A 23,290-nucleotide genomic window follows, 5' to 3' on the forward strand; every position below is an offset into this window, starting at 1 on the left:
CCAGGTTTACTATGCCAAAAAGAAACGGAGAGCTCAACAGACCCAGGGCGAGGACACATCCCACAAAAAGGAACGGAAGCTGTACAACGATGGCTACGACGACGAGAATCATGACTATATCATTAAGAATGGCGAAAAGTTTCTCGATCGATACGAGATCGATTCACTGATCGGTAAGTTTCGGAAAACCCAATCGCGCGTGCGGGAAACCCCCACTTATGTGTGTGTGTGTGTCTTTTACTCTCTCCTTCACAGGCAAGGGAAGCTTCGGTCAGGTGGTGAAAGCGTTTGACCACGAGGAACACTGTCAGGTGGCGATCAAAATCATCAAGAACAAGAAACCCTTCCTAAATCAAGCACAAATCGAAGTCAAGCTGTTGGAAATGATGAACCGGGCCGATGCGGAAAATAAGTACTATATCGGTAGGCAGAGCGCGGACCGGAAACCGACGACACACGCAGTTGCCCGGTGTGCTGGGGTCATCCTGCGTAACCATACTAATATCGCTGTGTTGTTCTCTTGTTCTTCTCTCATTGCAGTTAAGCTAAAGCGGCACTTTATGTGGCGGAATCACTTATGTTTAGTATTCGAACTGTTATCCTATAATTTATTCGACCTACTGCGCAATACAAACTTCCGCGGCGTATCACTGAACCTGACGAAAAAGTTTGCACAGCAATTGTGTACGGCGTTATTATTTTTAAGTACACCAGGTAAGCAGCAGTTCTTCACTCGCGAGGGTTGGGGGACCTACCGCATGTACCCGGGACGAGCTTGACAGCATTGATAATGAGCACAAGTTTGGACGGTGCATGGCAGCGAAGTCGATGGCACTTTCGCCCCGGGAGAGGTGGAGGGTGAGAATCAAATCTCTCCCCCCCATTACAGCTGTGGAATTATCGTACTCGAAATTACCGTACCGGTGTTGGAGAGGAAAATGGGACGGGATGGTTTCGCCCGGGTCACGTAATTGTCAACACAAACACTTCTTTTGCCCAGATGAGGTGTTAATGGTGTGCTCCAGCAATCGGTAATTGCATGTAACGGTATGTCAGCGGCAACATCGTGCAGTTTCCTTCCGCCGTGTTGCGCCAACTGTTTTTTTCTCTCTCTTTTTCATCCACGGCCACATTACATGTCCTGAATCGACAATAGTGCAGTTCGACGATGTAGAGAATTTGTTTTTCACTTACTTTTACAACAAATGCAGCACCCTTTCGGTCCGGCATGGCTGGCTCTGGAAGTATACCGTGTATGGCCACTAGTTTGACATTGGTACCAACGTGGCTGATTAACACAAGTAGATTTTGTTTTTAATTTTATCGTTTGTCCTATCAGATCAGATAAAAAATGTGTAGTAATTTTAAATTGATTTCTTTACGCCAATTTTAACTTACTGACAAGCCACAGTAACTTCATTAACTCACATCAATTCAACTGCAAACAAATGGTAACTAATGTCATTGGATACGTTGGGCAAATAAAAAAAAAAATGATAACCATGGCAATGTACGTGTTCAAAAAAAGATGGATAATTACAAAAATTACTTTTAAATAGAATTACAAACGAATTGTAACACATGGATTGCTTAATGGATCTGACTTAATGGAATGAATACAGTGAAATTAACGTTTCACTATCAAACATTTCACCAAGCCATGGTATTTCGCGGTTTACAAATGCAATTTCACACGTAGCATTGAGTGAAAGTCGTGCGATCGTTTAAAGCGGGGCAAAAGCACATCAATCCGTACGCTCGAAGGCACACGACGGTACGGTGAGTTAACTGATCCTTGTAAACGGAAGCGAAGTAGGTGGAATAGGAAACAGCTAACCCGTGAGTGGGGCGGGTATCTAGATAGCTGGGCACGTGGACCGCGTCCAGAAAAAGCCACTACATTGTGCTAAAATAGCATCGAAATGAAAACAGGCGGAACATGTAAATAGCTCGGTAATTTGCATTTTATTACCAGCGAAAAAGGAAGGGAAGGGTAACGGGTCCAGGGATATTGGATGGAATAAAAATACACCGGCCCAACCCATTATCATACTCGTTGAAACGGTTCTCGGTTTCTCTCGCCGCGACGATATAGTAACAGTTAACTGCATCGTATTTACTTTCGACACACGGCACAATTTTTGCCAGCCCGCGGTAGTAGTGCAAGGACAAGTGGGGTTGCAACGCGCTGCATATGAGAATAGTTTACGCCTCCCTCCCCTCCCCGGCGGGAATTTGTTACTGACCGGTAGGGTGGAAGATTGCTGGCACGGTGTGTAGAATTTGTGTTTATTAATATTCGTGCTATTATTGTTCATTTGAATACATTCGGTTTCGCGAAGAGAGCTTTTCGAGAGCTGCTTCGTCTTATTGATGTTTACTGCATGGTTTAAATACAAAGTGCTTCGGCTTGCAGTCGAAGGCTATTAGGAAGAAGTGCGTTAAAAACTAAAACTTTTTTTGGAAAAAAACCCTGGGTACAAATAATATGGCTTCCGTGTAAGACGAACGTTAATCGATATGATCATTTTTTCGTTTCAGAATTAAATATCATACACTGTGATTTGAAACCTGAAAATATACTACTATGTAATCCAAAACGATCAGCAATTAAGATAGTGGATTTTGGCAGCTCCTGTCAGCTGGGACAGCGGGTAAGTTTGGTTTTGGGAAGCGGTACTCTCGATTCAACCAGCAGATACTTAAACGAGCTTAACTTTCTCTACGTTTCCTCCACAGATATATCAGTACATACAATCACGTTTCTACCGATCGCCGGAGGTACTGCTGGGGATACCGTACGATTTAGCAATAGACATGTGGTCGCTCGGATGCATCCTGGTCGAGATGCACACCGGCGAGCCGCTGTTCTCCGGCTCGAACGAAGCCGACCAGATCAACCGGATCGTGGAGGTGCTCGGCATGCCGCCCAAGCACATTCTCGATCAGGCGCACAAAACTCGCAAGTTCTTCGAGAAGCTACCGTCGGACGGTAGCTACGTGCTGCGGAAGACGCAGAACCAGCGCAAGTATAAGCCGCCCGGTTCGCGCAAGCTGCACGACATTCTCGGCGTGGAGGAGGGCGGACCGGGTGGCCGTCGGCACGGCGATCCCGGGCACAGCGTGTCGGACTATCTTAAATTTAAGGACCTCATCCTGAGAATGCTGGACTACGACCCGAAGACGCGGGTCACACCGTACTATGCCTTGCAACATAATTTCTTCAAGCGAACGTCGGACGAGAGCACGAACACGGCCAACACGATCAGCTCGCTCAGCACAAGCCCGTCGGTCAGCACGCAAGATCAGCCCAGCCACGGTGAGTATCAGCGGGGTCGGGCACAACAGCGCCAGCGCAACCACGCGCCGCCGCCGCCACCATCGATGGTCTTCTCCGCTACCTCCTCTACCTCCTCCTCCTGCACTGTCACTTCTTCCACCTCCGCGTCCTCCTATCATCCATCGGCCTTTCTGGCGTCCAAGCAATCCCATCCCGCTCCATCCCATCATCATCTTGCCGGTCATCGCCGTCCGCTACCCCGTCAGGAAGGGAAACCGAAGGCTCCCACCGCGAACCATATTGCACTGCCACCGACAACAGCAGCAAGCAAGGGTTGTCGGTTGTCCGCTTCATCCACCTCAACCTCGTCATCGTCATCTTCGTCATCGTCCGCTTCATCGCTATCCGCTACGGCGTCGGCTACATCCACGTCGACAACCGGTGGCAGTGCTGGTGCTGGTAGTGGTGTTGTTGTTGTTGTTGGTGGTGACGATTTTGGTGGGGCTGCTTCTAGGATTGCCCCTAGGAACGCAACAAAGAACGATATGCTCACCCAACCGGAGCTGGGTGATCGTTTGAAGAAGATACACATCGTGCACCAATCGGCTGGTGTGAAATCGTTCCTCACTTCTTCCTTGCACAAGTAGAGGAACGAAGGCGTAAGGGGTAGGCCCCGTGCGATTCCGAGTTCTTTTGGCCGACAGATTGTACAGCAACCCATTGCATTGAATAGTTCATCGCTGAATCATTTCAAATTACCCGTCCGTTTAAGAGCCGCCGTTCCGCCTTAACTACTAACACACTGCACAAGGAAGGTTTTTTGTAAAAGAAGCAATTCAAAAGCTGCAACAAGTCGAAGATGATCATCCGCAGGTGAAGGTGACTGGGAACTGTATTTTTTTTTATAGTGTGTTTGACTTGTTTCTCTTTGTTGCGTGTTTTGTATTGTGTCATAACACACACTAACACTTACCGTTTGCTGATGGATGGGTTCGTGGCGTGTGGTGGCTTTGGTGTTCAAGATTTTGTGGCCGCTCTTTAACTAAAACTTTCGCCAACTATTCCCTCAACAAAAGTCGTGATCGGCTTCATTGTATAACACTAGAATATAATGCTTTGGATTCTCGCCCGAATGCTTTTCAGTGGTCCTTTTTGACTGTCATTTTTATGGCGCTGAAAATGAGCGGTCAAAATGACCGATAAAAAGCATTCGGGCCTGGTCAGTTTGGTTCTCGGAACTGGTCGAAGAGAAAAATCTGAAAAGCCTTTTGTTTTCGAAGAAATATTCAGCCATTTTCGAGATAGTAAAATGGAAAATAGCATGTCAGTCAGAGTGATAGCTATTTGGATTCTTGGTGGTCAATCCCGTCGAATTCGAGCCGGTTAATTTTAAGCGTGTATGAACCAACGTAACCGTATGTCTTTACCTCACCCCCTTATGGTTGTTCTTTCTTTTTATCGTTCTCTTCCTTCTCTTTCTCTCTCTCTCTCTTCTATTTCTTTATATTCTACGAAACCTTCTGAACCACCCATTCGACCGCTTTCTAACAATTAACATGCATCCACTTTGTACGCTCGCCCGTTCGTCCGACCGCCCCCGTCTACCTTCCCTTCCCAAATGGCCGCGTCCGGCTGCACGATCGCGAGCAGACGAGCGTCGATGACTCGAAACCGAGGATAACGGCCGACAACAGCAATCGCTACCGCAACCGACAGCTCCTCAAGTGCACCGTAACAACAGTAATAAATAAAACAAAAACAAAAAAACCAAATCGCAACCTGTGCTCGACATTTCTTGCAATCCACACACTTTACTACAACTAACTATTTAACGTACTAACTTAACCCCCTTTCCAACGCGCGCAAGTTGCATGGACATCCATCATTCATTCAGTGTGGGAGGAGGTGAGGGAAAAAGGCGATTATAAGTTGGTGCCGCGATTATAAATGGTTATAAAAAAGGCCGATTATAAGAGGTTATAAGGACGATTCTTTTTTCCTCTGATTACAACCACACATCATTCATTACACTAACGAACACTATCATCTAGTTATCAGCACATCTCTCTAGGCGGTTAAGGTTGTTCTCTCCTTTGGTTGTTTGGTTAGGAAAAGGATCAAATACGGAGTAAACAAGCGGAGGCCAATGTTTTTGGAGCAAATGCGGGTGCGGTTCATATAATCGCATGCGGTGCGCAATAGCATAGGATGCAGACTGAGGCAAGGGAGCTACAGGAGGTGAACTGAGAAGAGCAATAAACAAATTTCGTGAAGGATTTCAGTAGTTGGTACGATAAGCATAACACGCATAACTTCCCCGCATTCAATATCAACCACCTAACTCTATACACTTCACATCTATTCATATTCGTTCATTCCGATCTTCCATAGATGTGTATTGTTTATGAAATGGTCTAGGTTTTTCTCTCTCTCAATACGATGTATGTGCGCCTATTTTTTTTCTGCGTTTTGAGACCCTTCGAACTGAACAGTATTTTTCTCCATTTTGTGTTCAACCTGGAGCAACCTCCGCGCAGCGTTGCTCAACTGATGGACTGAGGGTGCACGGGGCGCGAGAAGCATTAGGAATAGTAAAAACAAGGAAATAAAAACTAGGAAAAATGTGCTAGTATAGGCAGGAGAGAGGGAGTGGATGGCAGAAGCAAAGACAAATTCAAATGAACCTGACGAAACCGACGGTGTCAAACGAAACTGGTGTACATTTTGTAGCAAGGCGGTCTGCAGTGGCCGTACGCGCAAACATACAAAACAAAACAAATAATAACATAAACATAATATACAAACACTCAGACAACAACAGGGAGTTTTGGAGGATGTGGCAAATGGAAAACATGATTTTTTTTCCTTCTCTCGAACAGAAAAATGATACAAAGTATAAAAGTACATACCTACAAGTAAAGATAAACACAATAGAAGTAAAATACAAATAGAAAGGAACAAACTTACCCGAAACAAAGCAAAGAAACAACCTATATTTAGAGCGAAGCCAGCAAGCAAATGTACACAAAGCATTGAAAGGAATTCGATGGAAACAAATTGAATGAACGAGCAAGAAAGCATGAATGTTATTACGACACGGAGCGGATGTTGATGTGAAAGCCATGAAAGGAAATTATAACCAATAACTGGACACAAACAATGCAAAACAAAACTGGTACACGTTACAAAGGTTGGAGATTCTATTGACATTCAATATCCAAAACAATCGCGAAACGGGCAACAAAATAGCAACGAATACGATAGAGTAGTGGCTAGAAATGGCCATATAGATGATTTGAACTGAGTCCGAGTGCCAGAGAACGAGCTCATTTTTGCTTTTGACTGATTGACTAATCACTCCAGAAACTTACCACTTGAAAAGCTCAACGTTGATTTCTAATCGGTCATAGATTCCAAAAGAAATCATAGATTGGAATTCTCTGGTGTGGGTTTAATATTTTACCGAAGATGAATACCGATTCACCAAAGCCAAACAGTAAAAACGAACTCACCACAATCATTTGCTGCAGGATGTGTTTTGACTTGTACACGAAATTTTAAATTAGGTTTTCCGATTCCGTTGGTACATTTTTCACATTTTCTCTTTTACACGCACATCAGAGCCAACCGTTCCGTGCAACTCGTATCAATATGGTTTAATACTCAAAAGCACTCTTCATCGATGTTGAATGAGTTACAGGAAACTGTTCGGTGCTTTTTGAAACAGAATATCTGTATCAGAATTCATCCATGCCAAGTGGAAAAAGAATTGTAGTAGGTACAGTTTGGGAGGGCATTAAATGAGGGAAGGCATATTTTCCCAGAAATGAACAAATTGCGGCATCAAGAAAAGGAGTAAAACAAGCAGACTTGAACGTAGTTCAAAAGAAGCTAAAAAGGAAGCAATAGCATTGTTCTATTACATTGGCATAGTGAATGTTCCTCCTCAGTGACCTAGGGAAATTCTTTGAATGGTGGTTAGTAAAAGCGCAACGGGAATGGGGTTAGGAAAATCATATGAAAAAGAGACAGAAAGGTAGGGGTCGCGAACATAGAGCAAGTTTTACACGGTGGCAGAGTGAGCAAAATGTCGGTGAAGGGCAATTTCTGCTAGCTAATAACTAGGTAATGTTTTAACCGCCTTTTTCATCATAATAACATTTCTCCTAGCGTTGCTTGCATGTAATGTTGTTTTGTTGGTTTGGTATTTTTTTGGCCCTCAGTTCTTATGATTCGAAATACTGTTGGTAAAACCATTCATTTTCCATTATTGAGTATACTTTTCGGTTTTTTCTTTCGTTTTGATTGCCGTTTGATATTGCATTTATTTCACACTCATTTTCGTAAACCCTCCCCCGTTATTATCCTTTTTTCTCCTTTTGACTGCTAGTTGCATGCTCTTTGAATCGCTTGATTTGAAGCCTCTTCGCCAAGGGAATGTAACACATATGCCATGGCTAAGCAATCTCCCCTTCTTGTGCTTGTTCTCTTCTCTTAAAGGTCTAGCATCGTTACATCAACAGCAGTCGTCACAGTCACAAAACCAACAACAGCAGCAGCAGCAGCAGCAGCAGCAGCAGCAGCTGCAACAGCAGCAGCTGCAACAGCAGCAGCAACAGCAGCTACAGCAAACACAGCCAAAATCCCAGCAACAGTCCATGGTGCTGCTAGCGCCACCGGCGTCGATCGGGGCGAACGGTGCTATCAGTAGTAGTAGCATCGCCGGAAACGGTTCCATCGTTGGCAGCAGTAGCAGCAGCGTCGGCAGCGTTGGTCTCTCCGGGGGCCTCAGCAATAGCAACATCAGCTCCACGGCCGTAAGCTCATCGTCGTACCCGTTGGCCATGGATTGTGATCCGCCGGCTGCTTCCAGTCTGACGCACCCTTCGGCAGTACATCAGTCACTTCCGGCACCATCTGCCGCACGGTACGTGGCACCATCGGCCACAGCCGGGCCCGCCGCATCCTCGCACTACCATCGGAATCGTTACTTAACCCATCAGCAACATCAGCAGCATCAACAGCATCAACAGCATCAACAGCAGCAGCAGCAGCAGCAACAGCATGGACCATCATCGCATCTGCTATCTGCCACGTCCGGCGCACTTGTTGGAGGTAGTCACAAAAGCTACGCTCCTGCCTCATTACCACTGGACCTCGGAAGCCATATGGCATCCTCGCTCGGTGGTCTGGTCATACCGGATCAGCATGGCGGTGCTTTTTCGACAATGTCCGGTAGCTTTCTGCCCCACAACCTGCCCTTGGGAGTGACCGGTGTGGTAGGATACGCACCGTTCTCGATGAACGATGCCATGTTTATGGCGGCTGCTGGGGCCGGAATGGGTCCGTCGGTTGCTAGCGGTGGCAACAGTCTCGGTGTCATCGGTGGCCCGGTGTTGGGCGGTTCTGGAAGCACGATGCCAGGTACTGGTGGCGTTGGTCCGGCGTCATTTTCCGTCAGCTCCTCGACGGGAGCTACGGCGGCGGTGGTAGCAGCGACGGCAGCGGCCGCTGCAGTGGCGGCTGCGGCTAGCGGCGGACATCAGCTGATCGGTGGAACCGGCGGAGGCAGCATTAGCAACAGCAGCAGCAGTAGTAGTAGCACCAACGGCGGAGGAGGAGGAGGAGGAGCGGGCGGCCTGGTCGGTGTTGGTGTTGGGGTCAGTAGCTTGTCGGGTGGTGTTGGCAGTGGGACTGGCGGCGGTGTTAGCAGTACCAACAGTAGCAGCAGCAGCAGTAGCAGCTCGAAGGGACACGGTCGAGGGCCTCCCGGAACAACGACGAACGATCGTGACGAATCGTCGCCGATGGTCGGGGTTTGCGTTCAGCCAAGTCCAGTCATCATTCACTGACGCGGTTAGAGGAACACTCACACACACACATACACACACCCACGCATATTCACACAGGCATGCACACACGTAAGCAACACGAAGAAGGAGAGAGAATAGGTAGAAAAAGGGGGGCTGCTCGCCTATCGTCTCTAGGATAGAAGCCAAAAACTGGTTAGGGGGCTAATATTCGTTTTCATTCGTAGCGATAGCTAATCGATCAATCATTCAATCCATCAATCAAACCTCGATTGTTGATCCTCAAAGTCCTCATTGCTCGCTTTCATTACTCCCGGTTCGATTAGTTTGTATCATTCGCATAAGATCAGGTCGATCGCCTCAGACGCGTCTCCGAGAACGAAGAACATGTAGTAAAGCAGGAAGAGAATAATAAAAAAGTTACAAAGAATACTATGTTACAAAGAAAAAAAAAAAACAAACAAAAGGAAATCCGTTTTCCAAACCACTCCGAGCGACTCGTTTCGTCAAATCGATGGCGCCCACGAGCCGGCACTAAAAACTGACTGCTTTTTAAACACCGGTACAATTTTGTTTAAATGAACCGCGTACCATCATCACCTACGAGCCACCTGGTAGCAGATAGGAAGGGAACCGACATCTCCATTGTGCGATGTTCGGAAGCTTTCGGTCACAAGAAAAAGGGACTGCGGTAAACTTTGTGCTGCCACCTGCATCCAAACGTACGATTTGTGCATACTGCGGGGAAAAGAGTAGGAAAAGAAAGAGGAAGACAATTTGTTTATTTTTTCCTTGCCATCTCCCGGCGGAACAGAGGACGTAAGTAAACGTTTTGCTAATGGTACTGCCAAGACAACAATCGGTTTAGAGCAACTAGCGACAATGTGTACATCTTGTAGAACAGAAATATTAGCCGTGGAAGTTTTTTAACAAGCGCTTGTAACGATAAAAAAAAAATCTGACATAAAGATTTTTCCGCAGTTTAGTCGGGAATCCGGCCGGGAGGAGCGAGGAGGAGATGAAAACGGAGAGAGATTTCAAGAATTCCTATTACTACCAATGTCTGTGTTCTCTAGTAGGGGAAGAAAGGTGGGTTTGTGTAGGTCCACTACGTTTAGTGCAAGTACTGAGCGAAAACTTTTATCGTACACCGCCACCGTATGCGGTTCCTAGCGTTTATACACATTTCGAAGACTTAGTTTGGTTGCTCTTCCGACCCTTCGATCGTGTGTACTTCGCTGTTTGTACCATGGGAAGTTTTAATTATGGTTTATGTTTGTGATTCTCTGGAGGAATGAACGCAGATCAGGTACGGTGGGGTTGATGTACGGTTGAGTTGATGAGTTTCAGCCAATATTTTAACATTTCATCCCGTCTTCGAACAAAACCTGGGTCTAAGGTTTTCTTTGTGTGGAAAATGTTGTCCCATTCTTTCGTCGGTATTGTATAAATAATTTATACAACCACTACCAGTTATTATCCCTCTACATTACTTTCGATTGCACTCGATGGTTCATAGGTACAATCGGCCTTCGGTGAAGTCGAGAGAAACGATAATAATTTTAGCTTGACGCTATCTACGAATCGTCCAATTACCCTTAAACTAGCACGCGTAAACTCAAATGCCATGGAAGTGAAATACATTTCCCGTTGCCATAGCAATTTGAGTTTGCCAGAGCTCTGTTTCAAGCCTTGGAGACATTCGACAGCTAGCGTTAAGCGAAAGTTGATTGGACGTTTAAGATGGCCAAAGGATATCAATAGAAATGCGTGATCTGCCCACAATGTGTAGTTTTCGAAAGGCACTAAGATGCAAAGATGATTTTCTTCCTTATCCAGAGTTACGCCTAGCACGCGGAAGCGAGTTTGTACTCACGAGCATCGAGGATCGGAAAAGGGAGGGTCAATAGGAAATTCAGCAAAAAGCAAACGAAAACAAGAAATAATTATTAATATTTAAAAAGAAGCTTAATGGAATTGTTCAGTGCTGCGGCTGGCGGGTCGAGGATTGCGCCGACGGATTGGAGGATGATCGTTAAATGAGTGATTGATTGGCATAAACTTTCGCATTCACGCCTACGAAATGCAACACAGAAAGAGAAAGGAAAAGAAAGCAAGAAATAGGGAAAATGAGTAAAAAGAGAAGAGATGGTAGAAGCAACCTGTGTGCATCTGTTTAAGACCAATAAATTGTGAAAAGCTCTTATCTAAGTTATGATTTTCCCGACGCTCCCGCATTGCTTTGGGCCCAACGGGATACACGATCCCATGGGATGAAATGCTGCTGTACCGAATCGAGAGAAGTACAATCCCCCCCTGGGGGTTTGCGCTTTTCACGCCCCGCAAGAAAACACGGGAAGCAACGATACACACTACTTATCCCTTGCGTTTGCCGTGCATTGCGGGTCTTTGATTGGCTGGGAAAAAGGGCTAGTATAAGTGGGTGGGTTTAGGAAAAACAAAAAGATTAGAAAATGGGGGGTACGGAAAATGTGTTTACGCGCTAGAAAACTGGATATGTGCGTACGCACTTATAAGTGTGTGAGTGTACGCATGTTTTTCAAAGCGGGACCGTATGAAAAGTTAATGTGTGACAGGTATGTGTGCGTATGTGTGTGAGTATGTGTGAGTGATGAAGACCGGAAAAATAAACTTTTCTCGAGTACCAGAGTGTTGTCTGCATGATACGTGTTCGCAAAGCAATGAGTGAATGGAAGTGTGTGCGTGTGCGATTAAGATATGAATGTACATAATAACTGATTAGGACTAATAATAATAATATTAATTATATGATTATTATATGATACTAATAATATCAATAATTAAAATAATATTATCATTAACAACACGAGTAATGGTAAATATCGTAAGTCAAGTGGTGTGACCCGTTCGATTGTAGCAGCTGCAACAACGGGCTGTAGAATGTCAGCGGGGGGAGCTAAATGGGTGGGCGGAAAACCACAAACTCACGCATATACACAACCCCTAAGTACGTTTAAGTAAGAAAAAGCTGAAAATTTACAAAAAAAAAACGATAAATACCACAGTAAGTGAAAGTAATAGATCAATAACCTAAAGAAGGATAAATTAATTAAATTAATAATACTAAAACAAAAGTAAAAATTGTAAACAAAAAAAAACAATTGCATAAGTAAATTAGAAGGAAAGACAACGGTTGGAACGGGAGAATTGTAAGCTAGTAAAACAAAATAAACAATCTGACGGAAGGATTAAAACGGATGTCGTGAAAACTCACACTATGCGGTTCGATAGGAGAAGAGAGGTGCAAACATACAACCATCGGTATGTTTAAGGACAGGTAAAATAAAATGACTAGAAGAAGGGAAAACTACACTGTGTAGAACAACACATGATATATAGCGAATGGTTGAGAATCTGCGAGGAAATCTGCGCGTGGCGCGAAGAATAGTAGACGCATGAAAATAGGACGAAGAAAGTATAAAAAATACCGCGCTCGCAGCCACACACCCGGTACGCGGTTGGTGAGAAACGATAGTGGAAAATCGCAATTGTACGACAAGAGTTGACGCTTACCGATAAGTGTTTGCATTCGACCGTGCAGTGGTGCACCATTGTAAGGTATAGTAATTAGAGTGCTTTACTCTGTACTGTGTAAAGAAAGCAACATACCACGCTCTACAATATAGAAAAAGTAAAGAACACGAACTTTTTGGATCATTGTTCTTCAATGAAGAAAGCTACCCGGAACGAAATGAAAATAAGAGTAAAAAAACAAACACGGATATGTCGAAAGGAATTTGCTAGTTGCCGCCAAACAATCCGAATAATTTTGTTAGTCGAAAAATAGCGTCACATTTTCTAACGTCTAGTCGTGAAACTTTTTAGGTATTTCGATTTCGTGCATCTTTTCGTTATGGGATTCGTTGATGTTTTTCTTTTCGATTTTGGTTTTAATCGTCTTACCCGGTGATGATTTCTTTTTTGGTTGTGTAACATCATTTATATAATTCCTGCTTTGAAATGTTTTAGCAATTAGATGCTGGATGTATTGCCGAAATGGACCACGCCTGTATAATTTTCTTGTTGTTTGCTGGAGTATGTTTTACAAGTGAAATGTCTTCGACCCTCGTGCTGACGGTCCCGAACCTCTATTCTCTTTTTTTATATTTTTGTTGTTGTATTTGAGTTCGAGATGTTGCTTTTTTCGCTTATGAATAATTTCACATTCACATTGCTACTTGGAAGTATTGTTTTAGGTATTTCGGGGTGGGATTATTTTCTCACCACAAAAAATGCAGAAAATCGAAAGAAAGACAGAATAATGCGTTCATCAGCTTGTTTGATACTTTAGGCCTAGGGGGTACAAACCATCGCAACATTTTCTGTTCCGTTTGCATCGATAGGAAATGAATCTTATCTTTTAAATCTGAATGAAATTGAAAACAGTGAACCATTCTTTCAAATGCTATGCATCTAGTGTGGAATTAAAAACGAATACAGTTGAGTAAAACGATATCGAAAAAGTCGGCCAAAATTGTTAAACAAGAGTAAGTAAAAGATCTAAAGGGAACATAACTCGGCAACCATACACCTCTATATGCGCAGAAGGCTGGCAAATGTTTGATAAAGTCTGCACGGTACCGATTGAAAGGGACAACTTTTTATTTAACACACGTGCGTAAGGTTTAGCAGAAGGGCTGAGCAGAGTCATTGATATGTATCATTACTACCACACTGCTGATGGACGACTGTTTAAACGTAAGAAGACATTTAGCATAAAAGAAAACATGCAAAAAATAAACCAGACGAAAATGATAACTGCCGATCGCGAGAGAAGAAAGACGTACGAAAACTCGGACGCAACATGAAACATGTTGCTTCTGTCGTAGAGTATTGCATAAACGAAATGAACAAACCAAAAACAAACACAAAAAAATCACCCAACTCAGCATAGAAGATCACTAATCACTTAGAGGACGGCAGCGTGGCGCAGGGTACGTTGCAATAAGAACGTACATTGATATATTTATATACTCTACTCACACTCATCTCGAATAGGTAAAAGTCTCGTTGAAAACGGTTATGGGCGATGAAAAAAGGAAACAAATGATTGAAGGAGCTTGAACTGAAGGTAAGACATGAATAAGAAAATCCTCAAGCGGTACCAAATCGGGAGCGGCAAGGACAAAAGAAACAAAACTGAATACTAGTAGGTACAAATGGGAGGTGAAATGGTGTTCTAGGATTTTGTCTTATACTCTGAAACGAAAACAAATTGGAGCATAAACTTGGACTACCCTTATTTTCCAAACGATCAAATTTGGTTTTGCACCAAACAGTCAACAAGAAATGAAAATCGAACGATACAAAAGAAGTAAATAAAGGGTGGAAAAGCTTAAAACAGTGAAAAGTATTGCATAAGCGAAGTGTAGCAATAAAGTAGACAAAACAAATAGAGACGTTTAGCAAGAAAGTGAATTCGCAAACGAAACAGGAGAAAAGCAAGACAAAGAGAAGATATGGGAACGAATGAATTATTATTAATTAAAGAAAAGAAGAATGAAAACTAACTTAACTCCGAAGCATAAAACATCGCGTTTTAAAGAGAGTTTAAATTTAAAAAATATCGGCTCGACCGGAACATTTGGGGAAATAAACCGGACGAGGAAAAATATGGCACCGTATGGATAGGCAGCGAATTGGAAATAATGGACAACTAAACGGCAAAAGAGGCAAAAGCTACCGAATCAATACAGATTGTACGCGAACACAGAAATACAAACAATCCTACGTAATCGAGAACCACGTGGGAAGCGTGGATTGTGAAATGTTTGCTAAAAAAAATAAATCAGAAACACATGAAAGTGAGAAACAAAAAAATTAAACACCCAGTAACAGATAACACGGAAGAACACAATACGAAAAAAGGGCAATTGAGGATGAAATGAACGAGGCGTGATGAATGATAATGAACAAGACATGAAAATGGTAATGAAATTTTGAAAAATACATCGATTTCGTTTTCACTGGCTTTTTTATATGAACATGATGATAACATTTAGCAACTTAGCCAATACACCTGTTGCAGCGCGTTTCTTCTATGGAACTGTAGTTTTATTTTACATTTTCTGTACTTCTAAAATATCCTCTTCTAGTCTAAGTTTATAAAACTTATGCATATGGTTGTCTGTTGTTCGAATCTTTTAGCCCCTGCAGCCATCTTACTTTATTGTCAGTGAACTCCTGACAATATATATATATAATATTCTTATTTTCGGCGTTTAAAAATTTCTAGCCATGTAGAGCGTAGGATTTTCAAGTTTTGGAAGCAATTTTTTATTTGATTTTTGTAAACGAACACTCTCAGCAGTAGCACGGACTTCTTTCGAATTGGGCGCTCAATTTTCATACATATCAAGTGAAAAAAACCGCATGTTTCGAGTAAGTCCCTGGTCACAGCTTTACGCATACGCATGCGTTTGCGTTTTTCATCTATCAAACTAACACAGTTTTGTGCAACAAATAATACTTTAACTTTTAATAATCCCCATTACATGAGCATACCATGTCGTCAAAATCTACTTGAAACAATATTGCCATATAAAAACGCAAGACTCTGCGGCAAGAATCAAAATCGTTTGATTTTTAGTACAGAAAACGCAAGGTATGCTGTCATCGGTGACAGCCCCTATCAATCCCATGGGAAAAAACCAAAGACAATTAACAGACAGGTCGGGTCAAAGCTGTTTTTTGCTCCGCCATTGTTGTGACAGTTGGTTAAAAAAGTGTTTTCAAAACATTCCTGCATACTTGTGGGAGATCTCCGTCAAAATCTTCGCGAAATTGGTAGTTGGTAATTCGGGATCACAGTATCGATGGTCTTGCGAATAGAAACTGCTCTTCTGTGTGAAATCATGTGATACAGATCCTTTTGCCCGCTGTGATTGCCGAAAATAAGTGTGTTGGTCTGCCTTATACCCAGTCTTCCTCCAGAACATATTTCGAACGCCTCAACTATTTTTTCTTTTGATCAAACATACCAAATTTGCAGTTTTACCCCACTTTCTTCGCTGTTCGTGATAAGTAAACAAAATTTCAACCAACTGTCAAAAATTTTCCCACGGTTTTCGGCTCGTTACATGGTATGCTGCGACCTGTCTGTTAATTGTCTTTGGAAAAAACGCAAACGCATGCATGAGGCTCAACCCCTGGTCACAGCTTTACGCAAGGTCTTGCGTTTGCGTGTTTGAACTGTCAAACGAGCACAGTTTTTTGCCCCAAAAAAACTTTAAGTCTTGAATATACGACTTATCTGAGTATACAATCTCATTAAATCTACTAGGAACAATATTTACTATTGCCATATAAAAACACAAGACTCTGCGGCAAGAGTCAAAATCGTTTGATTTTTAGTACAGAAAACGCAAGGGATGCTGTCATCGGTGACAGCTCCTATCTCTCCCAAGGGGAAAAGCGCAAACGCATGGCGTGAGGCTCACTGTCAGTTGTACGACCGATCCTTTATAAACTCGGTTTCACTCCGAATTAGTCCTCTTTTCCTACGGACAGTTCGTGAATTCACACCTCTTCCCGCTGCTTAGCTTGCTAACCTTCTTGTAAGTGATTTTTAACCGCAGTTTTTGGGGTTATGCCTACAGTGTAACCGTATTGGTGGATCATCAGTTGTATAGACGTGTGCAACTCGACGATGGAAGACTCGAAGTGGGTTACCCTCAACGTTGGAGGCGTGATTTTCACGACCACCCGCTCTACGCTGACTTCCCGTGAACCGAATAGCATGCTGGCCAGGATGTTTAATACCAATCAGCCTATCAAATCGGATCGCGATGCGCAGGGAGCATACCTCATAGATCGTAATCACGGATTCCTTGTTTACGACAAGCACATTAGTCTTGCCGGTTTATCCATGGAGGCTAAGTTTTATGGCTTTCATGGCATAATGGGGCTCATCGAAGAGGAGAAGCGGAAGGAAATCGCACGCCTGAAACGATTTCTGCCGCATTATGCTTTCCCTGAGTGGCAGTAGCTTTTGAAGGAATGAACTTTGCCGGCAGCGATCTTCCAAATATATCGCTCCACAATATCAACTGCTCAGGTGCGTGCCTGAGGGGCTGCGATTTGTCCAACACGATTTAGAAAATGCTAAGATTGATGGAAGTACGTTGAAAGAACTCCGTGATTTCGAAGAACGGTTGAAGAAGAATGGAGAATTGTATCGTTAACCAGTATCAGAAATTGTACTTTGTTCATACGGCGAGTGTCTGGTGAGATGAAAGCGGAAGAAACAATAAAATTGCTTACAGTCTGTTCCCGAGTTACGCGGATAATGGGGACCAGGGAAATCCGCGTTTCTCGAATTTCCGCGTATCTCGAATATTGCTTGACACATAGTTTATACTAGGAGTTAAGAGATCGAGCTCTTGTGTACATGTATCATAGAATATTCAAAATTTTTCTTTGTTCATTAATATGAATGCAATGCAAGCGTATTCAAACAACATAAATTACAACAAACGAAATAAAAAGCGTAAGTTATGCAAATTTGTAATTTACATATTTATTCGTGTGGTTGTACATCTCAGGAATTTAAATCGATGTAATAAACCCAATCTACTGTCAAATTTTGAAAACCGCGTATCTCCGAATCCGCGTAACTCGAGAACAGACTGTATATTGACACTAATTCTTTTTCATTGTTGTAGTTTCTTTGTAAAGGGGTACGAAATCAGTAGAATTATTTTTCATCAAAGATGTATGCTTGGAGGCGTGTAATATTGGGTAACATAAATTATATCCAATGTACGTCCTATAATCCCGTTACGGTCTATTTCAATGTACATATGCTACACATTTGAAAATTATGGCAGTTTTGACAGTTCCCCACAACAGATGTCATACGTTTCCTGTTCTTCAACGTTTCATCGCAAATCGAAGAAAAACAAAGCTTGTTGCCAATTGATTCTATCTGGTGTTGCTTCTGTGTTTTTATATTCCACTTTGTAGTTCAATCCATTTCATTGTTCTTACTGCGCAGCAAAACCATTTCCTTCACATAATGGATAAAACAGACTTTCGGGTGAGTATTAAAACAAACACGCGAGTTTTTGTATGCAGAGCGCTGACAAATCCACAACGATCTATCCTATCTAGAAAAAACGCCAGCAAGATAAGTTTCACAAAAAAGCTCCCCCGCAAAAGCCGAACAAGCAACCAGCAGGTCCACCTAAAACGAGTGAAGTACAGCATACAGCTCCACTTATCGTCTGTGATCAACGTTATGGTAAACGACAACTCCAACAGAACTGGACTGAAGATCGCGATCGACCGTGTGACGATAGTGAGTCGGAGGACGAACAACTGAATGCGGCGGACTTTGAAACGTTGCTCTCGGTTCCTCCTTCAACAAGTGGGCATTTTTTGCTGAGCTCCGAGAAACATTGGCTCGCACCGGAAACAGGTCTGATTGGAGATGATCATAAAAATCGCTTCAGTGAATACTTTCGCATTGATACGAAGCTATTGAACGCCAGTCTGAAGTGCATACCATTCTACGAACGGCATGGCTACGACCAAGGCCTTTTCAACGCTGATGAGTTAAATTTAATGCGACAAAAAGCCGAAATTCAAACATCCACTTATAACACGCTGACTAAAAGGCAGGATACCCATTCCGAGATGGACGTCGTGAAACCATCCAAGCCAGTGCCATGCTTAGTTGGGAAAAATGCCCTTCCAAAGGCTGGCTCCGAGCAACCAAAATCAATCGACCGTCCAATTGTGAATCCTTCCCAACGGCCCGAGGGAGCGCCAACGGTTGGAGTAGAAGCTAGAATCGCTGATCTTACAATTGATGCTTCTCCTATCGTTAAAACGATGCCAGCTTCCCCATCAAGCTCAAGTGTACCTAGAAAACCGATACACACAGCACCACCGACGGGTAAAGAAACAAAAGAGGATATTCAACAATGGTTGGATGATATTTTAGATATTTGACCGTGTTTTCTACAACTCACTTTTCAACGGTCAAAACACGTTGTCTAAAATACGAGACACACAGTCATCTTGTACCACCCAAAAAGTTTAATAAAATGTCACGTTTGTTTATATTTTTGTGTATTGAATATAGAAGACGTATATAAGTGTACAGAAAGATATTAATGTATATGCACAGGGGATTTAATAAAATTAATAGTTTCTTTGATACTTTATTTTGAATTTTTCCTAACATATTGCGACGCTCATAGTATTTTCATCGGGCGTATGTATGTGAAAATAATCGACAAACGACGAGAACTGTCAAACTCGAGCGAAAACATTTCACAACTTAGCGTGGTGCACGTTTCTTTTCAGTTCAGATAAACACTTACTCATTTTGAAACATAAGCTTTAGCAAACTATCGAAAATGTCTAGTTTCACTTGTTTAAATTGTGGCGTTCGATTTGCCACTGCCGAGATGCAGCGGGAGCACTACAAAACTCACTGGCACCGGTACAATCTGAAGCGCAAACTTGCCGAGCTGCCGCCTGTAACGATAGAGGAGTTCGAAAAGCGGGTGAATCAGCAAAAATCAGACGACGCGGCAGCCCAAGAGGATCAGTCCGTCTACTGCAAAGCGTGCCGGAAGGTGTTCAAGTCAAAGAATGCCCACGACAACCATTTGGACAGCAAAAAGCATCAGGAGAACTTGAAGCGGTTCATCGAACAGAGTGCCAGCAGTCTGGCCGCATCGTCAAAAGATGCGATGGAAACTGAGGTGGAAGTTACCGTGAAATCGACGCGGGCAGCCTCCCGAGCAGCCGCTGCCGCCGCTGAGGCCGAAGCAGCAGGCGATGCCGAAATGGAAGGAGACTCCGACGAGTGGGAAGACGTGGAGTTTGACAATCCGATCGAGAACAACGACTGTATCTTCTGTCCGCAGCACAGCGAGGATTTAATTGGAAACATCAAGCACATGTCGTTGGCTCATTCCTTTTTCATTCCGGACGCCGAGTTCTGCGTCGACGTAGAAGGATTGCTTAACTATCTGGCGGAAAAAGTTTGCCGGGATTACATCTGTCTGTGGTGTAACGAGCGCGGACGAACGTTCTACTCGATTGATGCAGTTCGCAAGCATATGACTGAGAAAGGGCATTGCAAGATGCTGCACGAGGGAGCTGCGCTAGCAGAATATGTTGACTTCTTCGACTACAGTAGTAGCTACCCGGATCACGAGGATGGCATGGATGTGGACGCGGAACTGGAAACACCGACCTCGCTCGACGGCGACGAGTATCAGCTTGTGCTTCCCTCCGGTAACGTGATAGGCCACCGTTCCCTTCTGCGATACTACAAGCAACGCATCAATCCGAATCGGGCAGTCGTGGTAAAGAAATCGACCCAGAAGCTGCACAAGGTGCTAGCTCAGTATCGGTCGCTCGGGTGGACGTCTACCCAGCAGGAAGCAGCGGCACGAAATGCTCGCGATATGCACGTCATGAAACGGCAGCAGGCGAAACTGATGCAAAAGGTTGGGGTAAAGGCAAACAAACTGCAGCATCACTATCGTCCGCAAGTAAATTTCTAAACGCGAGGAAGATTGATAATGTTGGCCCAATAAATTACATCTGGTTTAATCAATTGTTTAGAGTTTCTATAGAATAGGCAATGCATGGCATGAGAAATATTCTTCGAAAGAAACTAAAGCAAAATGTTTTTAATATGTTTGTATTTTCCTAATTTTTCACATTTCCTTAAGTTTGTTAAGGTCATCGTTTGCTACCGGTATTCCAGCAGTTATTTCTTGTTTTCCAGCTCCAACATACAAAAACACACCGTAAAACTCGAGCGCCATAAATCGTCAATCCTGGCGTTCCGGATCCGGCTCTAATGTAACGGACGCAATATTTCTTGGTGCCGGAGATTCAATAGGTGGCTGACGGAGGCGCAAGTTCGTAATAGGATCAAAAGATTAACGGAAAAACGGGTTATAGATTGAAATTAGGTGCTGCACACTGTTGAACGGATGATGGTTTGAAATTTGTTTAAAAGTACTAGTTGTAAAATGGATGAAAAATATGCTTCATCCTATCGACACGCTGGTTATAAATAAATTAAAATAAAAGGAGCGGAGCCATAATCCGATTACTGCAGATAGAACTGCACATTTCCCGTCGTAGATAAGTTGCGACGGTAAAAAAGGTTTACTAGTGTGCTAATGAGGCAGTTGTTTTACCCTTCAAGTAGACGGTTGACGCTGAATGTTGCTCAAAGGCAGTGCCCTGTATTTGTGGATGCTGGGGAATGAAAAGTTTCAATGCAGCACGTGGGAGGCTGGCATTTTTTTACACCATTTAATGGGACGTTTGCTACGGCTCTATAGTGACTTGGTCGTAAATCCCAATTTCCTGAAAGATTATTAAGAAATTTCCCATGCTGGTGTTGAGTCTGCTGCAAACTTTTTTTTTTTTATAAAATTCAAAACAAAAATTTCTCGTTCTTTTTGCCAATTGTATTTTTTCCGTATGAACTCCATCGTTTTTGTACACATTTTTACGGTAAATGTATTTTTTTTATTTTGATGTTAATGTATTTCAGAATAGCTGATATTCGCCGATTTTACCCAAACAAATTCACAAAAAAACTCATGATAAATTTATTTAAAACTCTTGTTTTTTTTCGTAATTGCTGTGGAGAAGTTCTTATTAAAAAAGCGCCAAGTAGCCGAATGGTTACCACTGGTTACGTCGGTGACAGGAAAATGCAGAAAAATACTGTTGGAATGGTCTTCCACGATTCCGTGTCCAGCTTCGGGTGACGGAAAATACTGACCGAGAAACAACAAAAGCCCGTTTCATCTTCCGGTGTACAAAGCGTCGACCTGAAGCACCGGTCTTACTGCTTACCGGGCCACCATTTAGGAGCGTCTCAAAAAAAGTCACCGAATTGATAGCCGCCACTTTTCGCCGCTCTTGTTAGGAATGGTAGGAACGTTTGGATTGTTGCCGGTGAAAAGCAAGCAACCAACAGTCATCACCGGAGATACCCAATGGGACGAGCTTTGTGTTAGTTGTTGCAGTTCATTGTTTTACCCGCTGTTGGTACCTCGAGGGGTCGTTCCGTTGTCAGTTCGCGGAAAAGGCTAAGCGAACGACATGCAAGCCTTTACGGTACAGTCCCGAAGGAACCGTTCCCGTCCACCATTAGTGGCCAGCTCTCGCCCGTAAGTTCTTGTTTAACGAAGCAGTGCAATCGTTCTTTTACTTTTCGTTTTTACTCTAGCACTACCTCGCAGCGGAAAAAGAAAGCCTCTAGCTATAGCTGGTGCCGCGTAATGTTGCCGCTGCCTGGTTGATTTGCAGACGAACCGTTGCGAAAGCAAAGCACGCTGCAACCGCTTCAAGTGAGGTGAGTAGAAGGGGTAGGGTGATCTTTCGTTCGGCCCAAGATGTCCCGGGGACCCGGGTTGCCTTCGCCGGACCGTGTGACCCTGAGGAGAAGAATAAACAACAACATCCATTCTGCTTATCTGCAAGCGGGAATCACGGACTCAAAGGCGCTGTGCCGGAAGACCTTGTAGGCCATTCGTGGGGACGCTACAGAGGAATGGAGCAACATGTACAGGAGTCCGCTAACCGGTGGGCGGTGGGTTTATAAACGGCAAATAATGGAAGCTTCCTGTGGAAGTGTGTCAGCGCACGGAGTCGCTGTAGATTGTCTGACCTGATTCTGGTCTGACGCAGTAGCACGTTGGCACGTAGCAATTTTTGTACTGTTTATTCTTCAAAACTCCTCTGGAAATACCCGTCCAGGAATACCAACCGAGGAAGATACGCAAAGCTCCACAGTTCGACCTTGATCTGCCATGGGTTGCGTTGGTCTATGGAGAGCGCTTGGAGAAGCTGACGTCGACGATGAGTTGCGATGAAGCCAGACGCAAAAACGGGGCTTCTTTCGGTCAAGCTATAAAAACGAGGTTCAACATGCAATCTTTCCAATCGAGCCCCAAACACAGACCTCTTTTTCAACCTTTTACTGCTGTGATCCACAATCAATTTCCGTGAAGGTGGTTGTATAAACAGCTCCCAAGGAGTCGGGGATCCAAGATGCCGTCGACGATTGTACAAGGTGTGCAAGATTGGAACTGGAATTTCCTGGCATTCCCCGCCGGCCGGATATTGATATTTTCCTATGGTCGCCGGTGGCGTACGTGCGTGGTGA

At 43.6% G+C, this 23,290-nt stretch overlaps 3 protein-coding genes across 3 annotated transcripts in view; all 3 read left to right on the forward strand.

The window, feature by feature from the left end:
* LOC131259956 (serine/threonine-protein kinase minibrain) overlaps positions 1–9,614 on the forward strand; it is a 44,887-nt gene extending 35,273 nt beyond the window's left edge. The window contains exons 4-9 of the mRNA XM_058261575.1: positions 5–173; positions 256–423; positions 541–714; positions 2,542–2,654; positions 2,740–3,319; positions 7,781–9,614. Coding sequence (XP_058117558.1) covers positions 5–173; positions 256–423; positions 541–714; positions 2,542–2,654; positions 2,740–3,319; positions 7,781–9,132 — 2,556 coding nt within the window. The 3' untranslated portion in view covers positions 9,133–9,614. The remainder of the gene's footprint in view (positions 1–4; positions 174–255; positions 424–540; positions 715–2,541; positions 2,655–2,739; positions 3,320–7,780) is intronic.
* Positions 9,615–18,030: 8,416 nt separating this feature from the next.
* Positions 18,031–19,189, forward strand: LOC131258624 (uncharacterized). Its single transcript, XM_058259977.1, has 2 exons — positions 18,031–18,169; positions 18,244–19,189. Exons 1-2 carry the CDS (start codon positions 18,149–18,151, stop codon positions 19,084–19,086), a joined length of 864 nt encoding a protein of 287 aa, XP_058115960.1. The 5' UTR covers positions 18,031–18,148; the 3' UTR covers positions 19,087–19,189.
* A 222-nt stretch (positions 19,190–19,411) lies between these two features.
* Positions 19,412–20,697, forward strand: LOC131271784 (cytoplasmic 60S subunit biogenesis factor ZNF622). Its single transcript, XM_058273321.1, has one exon. It carries the CDS (start codon positions 19,497–19,499, stop codon positions 20,655–20,657), a length of 1,161 nt encoding a protein of 386 aa, XP_058129304.1. The 5' UTR covers positions 19,412–19,496; the 3' UTR covers positions 20,658–20,697.
* Positions 20,698–23,290: the final 2,593 nt, after the last annotated feature.

Source organism: Anopheles coustani, chromosome 3, assembly GCF_943734705.1.
Source record: "Anopheles coustani chromosome 3, idAnoCousDA_361_x.2, whole genome shotgun sequence".
Lineage (NCBI taxonomy): Eukaryota > Metazoa > Arthropoda > Insecta > Diptera > Culicidae > Anopheles > Anopheles coustani.